This window comes from Falco rusticolus, chromosome 10 (genome assembly GCF_015220075.1).
Source record: "Falco rusticolus isolate bFalRus1 chromosome 10, bFalRus1.pri, whole genome shotgun sequence".
NCBI lineage: Eukaryota > Metazoa > Chordata > Aves > Falconiformes > Falconidae > Falco > Falco rusticolus.
Window position 1 is genome coordinate 29,441,917 of NC_051196.1, and position 12,723 is coordinate 29,454,639.

Below are 12,723 nucleotides of genomic sequence, written 5' to 3' on the forward strand. Positions count from 1 at the left end.
AACATGCCTGGGTGGTGCACGCAATTAGCTGGTTCAACCGCTGTGATTCTCCATGGAGCTGAACTAATTTGCCCACGTGCAGGCAATAGCTGCTGTGCAGTCTCGGTGCTGAGCTGTTGGTAGAGCGGGCGGTGGAGGCTTTAATGGTCCCCAGCTCACCGAGGGCTGCGGCACCGGCTCAGCTGGTTGCCTGCCCTGTGTGCCCTCCTTGTGCTGAATCACTTTCCCTGCCCCACTGTGCACACTCGTGCTTAGCACTGGAGGGGAATAAGACTCGGGGTTATGAAGTTTAGAGATGATGTTTGTCTTCTGCTGTTGCCAGAGTTAAGGCCACCCCTAGCCCTTGGCTGGGACGTGCCTGGGACATGCTGAGCCACTGGGCCCAGACTCTCTGGGGAGGGATCCAACAGTGTCCCTCACTCGCCACGTCCGGGATTTCTTCCCCTGTAACTGCTGAAATGGCCATATCTAGATCCTACACAGAACAAGTGTTTGGAAGTGCTTTTAACCCGGAGGTTGAAGCAAAACAGCTTAATCCTCTTGACTGTCACCTATTTCCAAGCTGTTTGAGAGCAGGAATGTTAAGCTAAACGGTGTGTGTGTTTGGCAGCATTGACTGTGCGGGGATTTTGAAGCTGAGGAATGCAGACATCGAGCTGCGCAAGGGAGAGACAGACATCGGCCGGAAGAACACCCGCGTCCGGCTTGTTTTCCGCGTGCACATCCCCGAGTCCAATGGCAGGATCATTTCTCTGCAAGCAGCATCAAACCCCATCGAATGCTGTAAGTATCCCTTGAGATTTACTCCTTCTCCATCTCTTGCAACAACGATCATCTTGTCCCTCTGCTCCAGGTTAGCACTGAGGGGAAAAACCCCAAACCTGCTCAGCTTGGCAAACGCAAGGAGCCAGTGTCTCTGTCTGTGCCACCGTTTGAGTGACCTGTGGCTCTCACCTGTGTGCACTCCCTCTCCTGACACAAGCTTGGGTGGCAGGTGGCTCTTCGCAGTGCTTAGCGTTTGTGAAGACGGTGAGGGACTTCGGGGCTTCGGCGAATTTATTTATTAGCGTGTTGCTGCTGGAGCCCTCTGGCTAGCAGGTCATTTCTGGGAGCAGGGAGCCAGCGTGGATGTGTGTGTAGGGGTGTGTACACGTTCTCCCTGTTTGTGCCCGAGTGTGCACGCTGCCTGCCTTCCTGCGAGTGGTTTTATTTTGAGTGGAGGCACAACCAGAATTTGTCCACAAGTTGGCAGGTGTTTGGATGTTTTGAATTCAACTATGGGCCAGATCCTAGCGCTGTGGCCGGTCCTGCCTGCTGAAGGAGTGACTGCAGTCCTCTGATTTGAGCTGTGCTAGGAGAACAACTGAAATGGGGAAACATGTTTGATTTTGAGGCTCAGGCGCATCCTGGTTATTGTTTTTTCTAGATGTCAGTGCAAAGAGGTATACAACTCAGGCTGCAGCTGAAGCAGGGAAAGGCCGGGTTGCTCTGGTATTCCCCTGAGGGCCAGAAGAAAACTTGCATTTTTGATTTCTGAGGGGCAAATCCTATAAGCTTGTAAGCTGAGAAACCTGCACCTCCCACTCATTTTAATGTACTGAATCCTGAGAAAGTGAGGCCTCCGACAAGGTGCCCCCCCCCCCCCCCCCCCTTTCCCGTGTCACAGTCATTTCTGGAAGGGCTCCACCCACTTTGCTGGTTCGTGTGCATCCTGTGATGCTTTTTGTTGGTAAATGGTGCCTTTTTAGCGGTTTGGGGATTTCACAAATACATAATGAACAGTTTTCCTCTCCCTTTGCTGAATGACTCACCTCATTAGCAGAACCTGTCTTGCCATAAATCGTGTGAAGAAAGTCATTGAAAAGTTTCTCATGTGTGAGTTTTGTTTATGGGGATGCAGGCTTTACTTAAATAACAACTGGTTAGAAGAAGAGAGAGGAGTCAACTTTGGATGGGAAATCAAGAGAAACTGGCTAGTTGAATTATTGATGGCAGCTTTTTAAAAAACAGTAGGAATGAATAAACAAGGCAAGGCTAAGGAGAGGATGATGGATGTGTGTGATCTCCTGGCAACGTTTATGAGAAGATACCAACTGTCAGAGCATTTTAGCAACGGAGTGAGGTCTGGCACTGTGATGGGGAAGGGAGAACAGTGGGAGTAGCCACCACCTTTCTCCATAGGAAACAGTTACGATCCTTTGTGGGACCAGATGGCTGAAACAATAGTGGCCTCCACCCCAAACCTGTCCCTGCCAAAACAAAGGCCCATTTGCTAAAGGAAGCGTTCAGTAAATTGCAGCTTCTGTGGATAGGAAGGGAATTGTGGCAAAGGATCACCTGGCTTCTCCCTCAGTTTATTTTTTGAGTGGAAACGGCCCATTCCTGCCTACAATGGGGAACTACTCGGGTGGGGAGACTCCAGGTGTAACTCCTACGTCACTGTACAGCAAAACAGCATGAGTCCCGAGCAGAGAATGGATGGTCCCTGGGTCGTGCAGGGAACCCTGCGGATCACACCCCACTTGCTCAAATTCTCCCACAGGAAAAGCAAATATGAGTTAGCCAGGCATTTCTAAGACCCTTCTGCAATTGCACACTGTATTTGTGCCCATCACCAAAGAGAAGAGCGCTCAAGCAGAAATCCAGTCACAGTTTCCAGAGTAAGATCACATTTTTCTGAATTGTATGTGCACACCTGAGTTGCCTGTGCAATGACTGCTGTTTGCAATGGCTTGTTTGAGATGTGTAGGCATTTATTCTGAGATAGGTTTGCTTTGTTGAGTCTTAGGGGCATAAAAAAGCCAAGAGTGGAGATAGCAGTGTAAATGTTTTATTTTTATGTTTTTTTATCATTAAAATATGAAAATATTGGCTGCACAGCAGATAGCAAAGCTCCTACAAGAAAAGAATTATTTGTTCCCCAAGGAAAAAAAAACGTTTTGTTTTTGGAATACTGGATATACTGGCAGTTTGCAGAGACATGTTAAGGACTGTGCTTTTCTGAACTCGTGGAAGCAGCGTATAAAGTGATCTGGAGTAATAAGCCTCTTCCTTTTGCATAGTTAGCAACGTTTTTGCATTTCAGTAGTACTTCCTGATCTCAGCCCAGTTCTGGGAAGATGGTTAAAAACATCAGTTGATTCAGCCAGCATTAGTAATGCAGGCGAAATCATGCTGGAGATGGTAATCTCAGTGTCTCCCAATGTGCATATGTTGCAGAGCTCACAGTCCCGGGTAAGCTCAGGTGCCCTGCCAAGAAGGGGCACACTGTGGCTTTTCTCTTTGTGTCCCACCTCTCACCTTCACATGCTGCTGGGATTCTCTCTTTTTTTTTTGGATCCTTTGTTCACTTTTCGTTTTTTTTTGACATGGGCACCTGGGAGCCCTTATCCTCGGGGTCTCTCCTGTCTGGTAGCTGTTAGTAATATCCCACCGGGAAAGCCTTAGTAAGTAGCAGCTCTAAGATAACTGTCCATTTCCCTACCAGTGGGGTTCCCCTGAGAGCACTGTTGCTACCAACAGAATATCTGAGCACTCTCCTCAGCAGAGGCTGATCCTGGCTGAAAACTCCCACCGGTGTCAGCAGATCATTAGCTGCAATGAAGCAAGAACTGTGAAGTATCTGCTTTTCACGGGGCGATTTTGTTCCACCTCATCTGTGTCACATTTGGCACTTGACAGGTTTTAGGAGGGGATTTCACAGGTTCAAAGCATCATCCGGAGCAAGTTCCTCCCCAGGCAGCTGTGTGGGAGGACCAAGGAGGTGGTATGTTGTTAAATGATCAGTTATGCTTAAAATCGACCTCATATCCAGACAAGCCTGCGCCTTCAGCAGCTTGCAGATTATTTCTCCTGTTGCCTGTTGATTCGTTCTGAAGCCACTGAGGAGGCAAAGGTATTTGAAAGCCCTCTGATAATTGTAGCAACAGGCCATCACTTACTTAGGGTTAAAAAGCCACTGTCTTGGAGGTGTGGTGCTGGAAAGTTGAGAAAAATCCCTTCCTCCATGCTCAGTCCATGAAACGGCAGCAAGCACCAGAGGCACTACATGAGGTGACCCCAGGATGCACAGCCAATGGGCCCATGCAGCAGCGTGCTGCTTGGCCCCGCTCCCTGCCTGCGCACCCCTGCGCACCTCGGCGCTGTTAGTCCTACTGCAGCTGTGCATGCCCCGGTGTCCGTCCCTGCTTGTGCAGCTCCGTGCTTTAGGCACAGGCATAAGCCGGCTCGTGCAGGTGAGCTCGTGTTGGGCCAGGCAGGGCTGTCACAGGGCTGCTGTCACAGACGATGGTGAAATTGCAGGTGTGAAGAGTTACAGAGTTAACTTGTCCCTTCAAATACTGCCCTAATAATGAGAAGCCACTTGGCGCATTGCCCGTGGAGGGGTTTGCTGTTTGCTGACCTGATCATTATTTTCAAACTGTTAAGATAATTTCTGTAACATTAGTTCTATTGATTCGCTTTGATTTACTTTTCACTATGAGCTGGAACTCATTTGTCAGTGAGTGATTGGTCTCTGGAGTTTTGTTTCTAACCCTGGGCTGAAGCATCCACGGAGCAGAGAAGGAGCAGTACTGAAGGGAGGTCAGAGCTGCCACATAAGCACCTGCAAGGCAGCTTGGTTTAGTCCATGCTGTCTGCAACCAAAGACTGCTTTATGCAAGTGTCTGCGAGATGTGAGTGTAGGCTTGGCAGTACCATCCACGCTGTGTCACAGTTTTTCTTCTAACGAAACCTGGTTAAACTCTCCCGATGTGTGTCACAGTTTGTGTTTCGTATAATCCGTGTTGGCTGATACAAAGCTGTGCTCATGAATCCCTTAAAATGCAAACAGTTGCACTTGGCACGAGAGAAGTCTGAAATCTTGTTCTTATAATAAATATTCCGAGGTGGTAAAAAAACAAAACAAACAAAACTTATTGCTAAAGAACTGTGTGTCCATCTGAGGAATTTAAATAGTTTCTATTATTGACCATATTTTGTTCCACTAAATTGGGTAAAATATCTTATTTCCCTTTAATCAATTTCCCTGGAAGTTTCCTTTATTTTTCTCTCCTTCTAGTAGATTTTCCCATAATATTAGACAATCTGAGCCTATGATATGTGACACATTAATAACTACAGAGGAAAGAGCTAGTCATGTAAAAGAATGTTGTCTTGGCAAACCAGCGAGTGCTTTTTCCTCGACTGGGAGTTGTGCTGGTTGGAATACAATGGCAGGCAAGAAGAAACCCTAGTTTATTGAGATAAAAAGGCTGAAACAAATGGTCTCTTTGCACATGGGAGATACCCATGTGCAGGTTTAACCATAAACCATGATTATTATGAGAGTAGCGTGGTTTCCAGTTGAATTAAAGGCTATTTTTTGCCCCTTTCATTTCAAGACACTCACACAGTTTGCTGTAAATACAGCTGACACAAAAAATAGTGCTTTTTCTGAAGTGAATTTTTTCTCTCTCCTAAAGCACAGAAGTTAGAAGCTAATTCTGTCAACATTTGCCACGTCTAATGTGCAACCGAAATATTTCAGTCTGGAAAGTCTGAGTCAGACAGAAGGAAAATGCCTGCCCTTTTAGCAGGCTCTGCAAGCCTTGCTGCGAGGATAAACTCCTGTTTACTTTTTGTGTTTGCAATATGGCTGTTGGTAAAAGCAAGCACCCCAGCATATTACGCAGAGCATGGATTTCCGAGCATAATTTAAGCTCGGTGGATCTCCTCCACAAGGGATTAAAGGGAAGTGCTGTGCATACCCACAGAGATGATTGACAGACAAGTGAACCGAGGCCATGGTTTTCCTGTCATTAATCACACGCTGGTTTGGTGAGCTGGCTGCAGTTCATAGAAAGTATCATACTTATCTGACACTACTGCCATCAGTGCTTGTCACTCCTCCTTCGTAAGGACATCATAAATTATGTGCAGGGAAGAAGGTGGAGAAAAGCCCTCTATTTTTGGTGCTTTTTTCTTGGATGGCTCTGCACAAACTGCTGATTAAGTCTTGCTGGCAACAAACTGGAAACTGTTGTCATTCATACTGGGTTCTTCTTTTCACAGCGTTTAGATCACATTTCCAAGGTTTCCCATCTAATCACGAGGGTTGGAAATTTGCTTTATTTACTTGATCCTCACTTAAGCCATCCACTGTCCCATACTCCTACCAGGAGGTGAATCATTGCATCCCACCCATTAGAAGACTGCTGCTCTCTAGGGGACCTTGCTGATGGCCACCTGCCTGCTAAAGGTGTCTCCTGCCCTTGGTCCTTCCCTGGCTCCCATACTGCAGCTCCCCAGCCTTTGCCCCTTGTCCCACCAGAGAGCTCAGGGCACTTCAGCCTGTGATGGATGAGATCAAAGTCTCTCAGGACATTAATGCGTTGGATAAGCGTTGGGCACAGGAGCTCTTATCCTATCAGTCCTACCACAGGCAGGCAGCTTGTGGTAAATAAACAGAGTGTGACAGCAGGAATGAAATACTTACTTTGGCTCATTAAGGTTTGCACTGAGGTGGAAGAATTAATCCCACAACAAATTATGCCTCTGCTATTGCTTCTAGGGTTTGGGTTTTTTTTAGCACCAGACTCCCAGCTCTATCTGCTCTTCTCAGATCCAACAGAAATCAGTGGTTAGAGCCAAGAGCCTTTGGTGCTTTGGAAAGACATGTCAGACATGGTGAATCCCAGCTTGAAGGCTTCCAGCAAGCTGAGATGGGCTGGGGCTGCCCTGGGCAGGGTAAGGACAGGGTGGGTCCAAAGAGGGACCTGGACATCTGCCCTGGGGAGGCTACTGCACTGGGGGTGCAAGTTGTGACCCCACCTCTTTTAAGTAGCCACATTTTTGGTTTTACTTGGCTTGTGATGGCAATTTGAGGTAATGCTAGCTTTGCCGCAGGTGAGCCTCAATCCTGCTTCTTGTGATTGCCCAGGGTAAGATCTGTCCTGAACGCTAGCCAGCTGTGGCTAAGCTCTGGATCCAGTGCTGCAGGTGTCAGAAAGACAGCATAGAGCAGATTTGACTCCAGCAGCTATTCTTTTGACTCTATTTACACAGAGGTTTTCACGGAGGCTTCCAGCCACCCTGCAGAAGGTGGCACTGAGATGGTGCGTGGATACACGGAGGCTGTAGAGTATCTCTGCCCTGGAAGTGTCGGTCAGACCCGCACTGCCCTGCGCAGAGTTCACAAGCCCGTTCCTCCTGAGAGGCAAATCACGTTAGTGTTTTTGCTTGGCTTACATTACCCGATCCAGCCCTCATCCATATTGCACATGCGGGAGAGAGATTGCTGAGACTGTTCCTCTCTGGAGGCTGTTAAGAGACATTTAGCGTCAGTTAAGGCTTTTCATAAAACGAGTCAGCTTTTGGGCAAGACAGGGCTGCACTTGGAAGCCCTCCAAGCTGGTGGAAGGAAACACGATGCTCAGGCAGGGCGAGAACTGCTTGTCCCTGAAGATGCGTGCGGGAGGAGTGCTGATGGGGAGAGCTGGGTGGCACGGAGCAAAAGGGGCACTCAGGTGGATCTGGGATTACCTAAGGAGCACATTAGGGAATACAACTGAGGTTGTCACTTGGAACCTGCTAGCAGCAATGGGCAACACTCTCCTGGGGGAGATTTGGAGCCACAACAGACTTATCCAGGTAATTAGTTGTCTCAAAATAATCCCTTTTTTTTTTTTTTTTTAGAAACCCAATAGCCTCTCTGCTGAAAAAGGGATGGTTATGGGTGCTGCGGGCAGGTGGAGAAGCCAGAAACACCTTTGCCCTGCCTTGGCCCACTTCCTTACAGTCAGCCTCCAGGCTTGTGCATCCCATGTGAAGCATTCAGCCTGCTGACCCAGAGGATCAGGCCTTCTAAACCTTCCCTCCACCTGCTGGCATAGGGAAGGAGATAGTGTCTCAGCCCCCGACAAGCACCCTGTGCCCGTGCAGCGGGTGCAGGCGAGCCTGGGTGGGCTGTGGGTAGCAGTGGGCCTGCCGGGTGGCACGGGCAGGGGTGGCAGCTCAGGGGCTGCTCCCCTCCCAGACTGAGCCTCGCTGGAGGTGCTGCAACGCTCTGAGACAGCAGCTCTCTTTCTCTTATGTTGCTGCATGCATTGTATTTCTTGGCACCATGTATCCATGACATCTTGATTTGCAGACAGTCAAATAAAATAGAAAAATAATGTCCCCTGTTAATAGGTTGACACACTGCTTCAGGCCAAGTGTGAGTATTTCTATAGCATTTGCTTTGCTGCCTTATGTCAGTAACTGTTGCTATTGAAAGTAAACACCCCAACTGGTTAAATCAACAGTGTTTTGTTTATTCAAAGCTCATAAACTCCAGTAGCTGTAGGTCACTTTATGAAGTGCCAACCCCTGGGGGAAGAGAAGGAATAGTGTGAAATTACTGCATGCAGTCCACCCATCATGAGCCTTAGAGGAAGGAGATTTATTGGCAATTAATATTTCTTGCAGAGCAAAAAAAAGTAACCCTACTGAGGCAGCTCCACACTGAACCTTGAGACTCATTACTGGTGGAAATGGGGAATGGGCTGAAACCTTCTTATGGGCCTGGGTAAAAAAAAATATCTTGGAAGTGAAAAGTGTTTTTTTTTAGAAAAGGGTTTGCAAACCACCAAGTGGGAGGAGAAGAGTGCAGGCGAATGGGACAGAGGAAACTTGGTGCTTGGTAGTTACCTATATTCCTCCACCTTTTCCTTTAGCATGCTATCTGCTTTAAGAAAGTCAGCTAAAACAATTCCAAATGGTGTTATTCTGCAGCACGTATAAAGCATGCACAAGTTTTGTACACCTACAAGTTTTGTACACCCAAATCTGGGTCAGGGCAGAAGCAGTTTTAGAGATGCCTGTAGCCTGCTGGTGTGTAGCCATCCCAGAACACAGCTCCGCATCAGCCTGGCTGCTACTGGCCATGGGGCTGTGGCAGCACGGAGCTGCATCGGGGAACACCTCTGCCCATCGCAGGCTTCCAGGCAGTGCTGCTGAGGCTGTCCCAGCTCGGCTGAGGATGGCAGAAGGGGTTTTGGCATTTCCTAAGAGCTGGGATGCACGTTCCCAGTGAACCGGCTGTCCTCCCCGGCTCCCTGGTAGGTCGCAGCATACACAAACACTGCGCTCTATGGAAGTTGGACAGAGGCTTGGTCTTCAGCAGTGATTTCCAGCTTGCTGAGATCCAAATGTAATTAAGATGAGTCAGACAGTTATTTCCAGGCTAAAATTTGTCCTTCCTCGTCCTGAAAAAGCCTTGAGAACCACTGGTCTGTGGGATGTCAGGTACAAAGCTCTCTATTAATACACTGAAGTCTGGAGATGTAGGTTAAATCTGGAATTTTGATGACTTGGGATGCATTAGGAGTGAAAGTTGGGGATTGAATAGGAATAAACAACATCCAAGGCAAAGCTGAAATTAATTTTCTTTTGACTGTTGTAGGAATGTTTTTGATGATTGCTATTTACTCTTAAGCCTTTGAGGTTACAGATCTGTGTTTGTGATAAATCCAATTATGAATTCATCAAAATTTTGAGAATTTAGGGAAAGGAATTAATCATACAGCCATGTGAAAGAAATTAGCAGCTTCTGTGAAAATAATCTGAATGTATATTCTTAATTGGCAGTATCTTAGCCCAGCTGTTTTTATATATTTGAAGGGAACAATGAGTCATAAGGTTGTTTTAAATAGATTTCCAAAAATGCCTCTCAAATGGCACAGTAAAGTTACAAATACTGAATTATCTGTATTTTTAACAAGAGAAAAAACTCTGTCATGACTGGCAGAAAGGGTTCAGCTGAGCTTGTCCTTGTTAGAAAAGTTGCTCCCCATTTCTACAGACACCTGTCTGAAAGGTTTAATGCTTGTATTTTCCCACCAAATATTCTTCATGTGCTGAGGGGATTCGTACAGCTCTCACCGTGGCCAAGAGCTGGTGGGTTTTTGGCTTTCTAAAGGTTGCACAGCAGTAAAACGGTGCTGGGACCAGGTCACAGAAAGCACAGCCTTGCCTGTGTGTGAGTGGAGGGCCGGGACTGAACATATAGGATAATAATTCCTTATTTTTGGCTCGGCAGCCAATGGTGTTTGGTGAAGGGAAGACACAAGTGCTCAGGGTCTCTTGGGAGCAGGCTGTTTGTCAAAGAAAGTTAAAATCCAGCCAAGGCAGCTGTTAAGTAGATGAGCGGCATCCTCTAGAGGCCTTTCCAGTTGGGGTGGATGAGTCTGGAGGAGTTTGAGTGCAGGTCATGAACTCGCAGTTCACCAGACCCAAACTGCTGCCCACCTGGTCTGGTCACAGGGAAGCTCATGATATCTTCCAGCTGTCTGCGTTACAGAGAACAGTTCTCACATCTTCACTTTCTTCGGCTCCTGACGCTTGTTAGCAAACAGTTGGAATGGGCTTGTAGGGATGGTGACTGGGATTCTCCGAAGCTTTTCTGACCATGCAAATGGCTGTTTTAATGGGATGAGAAGAAAGTAGGTTGAGAGATGGTGCTATCTGGTTTTCTGGCTGGGGAAAGAGAGAATAACTTGCCAAAGTCATGCTCCAAGTTTGTGGCCAAGAACAGTAAAGACCTTAGAAATCCTTGATCACATACATGTCTCTCTGGATTCTGCCCTACCTTTTCTTTCCTTGCCTTTTATAATCAAACTCAGCCTGCAACACGGGGCCCTGCTCCTCAGACGTTCAGGCCTCTGCAAAACATGTTTGCAAAGAGCCCAGGCTGCAGTAGTCCATTCCTGCTCGCAAATGTGGCTTTGTGATTGCCCCTCTTGTGTGCACAAGGCTCAGTGCCTGCACATGGAGATGGTGCTTTTGTTGCCAAACGTTCTGTTCCAGGCCCAGCCTAGTCCCTGTTCTGTAGGAGGCAGTGGGCTTTTGTAGCTGATGTTGGTTTTGTCTTTTTTTTTTTATTATTTTTTTTCCCCTGAAGGAATTCAGTGTTATTCAGTGGAATCCTCTCTGCAGGTGGAATTTTTGGGCTCCAGGGTGGTAGTGTGCCTGCACTTGAAAATTTGGCCATTTATTTGGAAAAAGGCATGGGCAAGTTCCAGCTCATTCATCCAAGCTGTCCTTTCTCAAGGACAAGGAGTAAGGCCAGCACAGCTGAAACGCTGCAGCCAGCTCCTGAATGTTTCCAAATAAAATGCCTTGAGTAAGTTTATTTTTCCCTCTCAAACCTAAATTTAGCACCCTGGAGAAGCTGCTTTGGCAGTCAACGGATGGTAACGATGACAAGATCGATCTGTGGACAGTTCTGGGAAGATTTGGAAAGTCCTGGTAAAATGGAGTTGGTTTCATTCATGTCTGCAATTTGTCCACAGCCCAAAGGTCTGCTCATGAACTTCCAATGGTTGAAAGACAAGACATTGATAGCTGCCTCGTTTATGGAGGACAACAGATGATCCTGACAGGGCAGAATTTCACAGCAGAGTCCAAGGTGGTGTTCACAGAAAAAACATCAGGTAAGGCATTTTTTTTCTAACTTTCCCTGATAGGATAAGACAGATCTGTAGTGCTGTTGTGTCTCGTCTCATCCTAAGATTTGTGCTCGTGAGTAACTCTACTCGACTGAGTAATCCCATTCAAGTTCATGTAAGTAAAACCAAATCACTTGATTAACCATGTGAGTAAAATTAGACTCGGGTACAAATATTTGTGTTATTGATTCACAAAAATACAGACACTGGGAATCAGGAACAGGATGTGTTGTCAAAGAAACAGGATCACCATTACATGTTCCTCTGTGCTTGTTTGATCTCATGTTCAGTGAACGCTATTGTAGAAATCATAATGGAAATGAAGATTTTATTGAACTACGGGCAAAGACTGTGTTGTCTCCGCTTTAGAAGTCTGTGGGGGAAAATGTATACGGTGTGTATTTTTTATATCAAAGTAAAATTATTTTTATACACATACTGAAATACAGGAATACATCACTTGATCTTCCGTATTTTTTCAGGTCTTTTTATATAGGCTGAGAGTGTAGCAAACCAAATCAGATTCAATTCAAAGAGAAAAGCCCCGTTACAGCCCAGTGCTACCTTTTTTCCATTAGAACTGCTTCTTTTAAAAGTTTTTTCTGACAAAGTTTTCAGGTGATTTTGCTAGCTCTTGAGCAACGATGAAGGGGGAATGGGTGGCAGATAGTAGATTCTCTCTCTCTTCGTCTTGTCTGCTCACTTGCTCTACTTGCACAGAGCTAGTACAAGACGGTCCCAAGTCCTGACTATTATTGGATGAATATAAATAAATAACAGGAAGAAAGAAGGTTACTGAGAGTTATTTAGATGCCTAGCATCACCTTTACTGACTTTCCTGAGCTTTCTGTGTTGTGTTTTCATAATGGCATGCTATAATAAACATCACTTGATTTCTAACTCAAAGAATACCTGACTGCAGAAAATATGCTTGTGATCTAACCGTTAGGGTGGGCAGCAGAAATCCAGGTTTTCTTGTTTACAGGAGGAAATGAAAAAAAAATGCATTCTGCTGTAGTTACCTGTTTCTTCAGAGCTGAATTGTTTCTTTCCTACTATCATATGCATGCAGGCATTTCATCTCACTTCACTAAACAGTATGTGTATTTTATTGGATTTTCTAAAGCTTTTGCAAAGGGACATTTGTTTCTTTGTAAATTGTCTGGACTTGTTTAACTTACCCTTCATTAGGCTTGATTTTTGCATTCGAAATACTGTGCTCTGGAAGGATCATAATGTTGTCTGGGGATCAAAA

At 46.2% G+C, this 12,723-nt stretch overlaps 1 protein-coding gene across 1 annotated transcript in view; it reads left to right on the top strand.

Annotated features, from left to right (window-relative positions):
- The window catches only part of NFATC2 (nuclear factor of activated T cells 2), a 93,160-nt gene that overhangs the window by 29,654 nt on the left and 50,783 nt on the right, over positions 1–12,723 (top strand). Inside the window, exons 5-6 of the mRNA XM_037403013.1 lie at positions 611–783; positions 11,313–11,453. Coding sequence (XP_037258910.1) covers positions 611–783; positions 11,313–11,453 — 314 coding nt within the window. The remainder of the gene's footprint in view (positions 1–610; positions 784–11,312; positions 11,454–12,723) is intronic.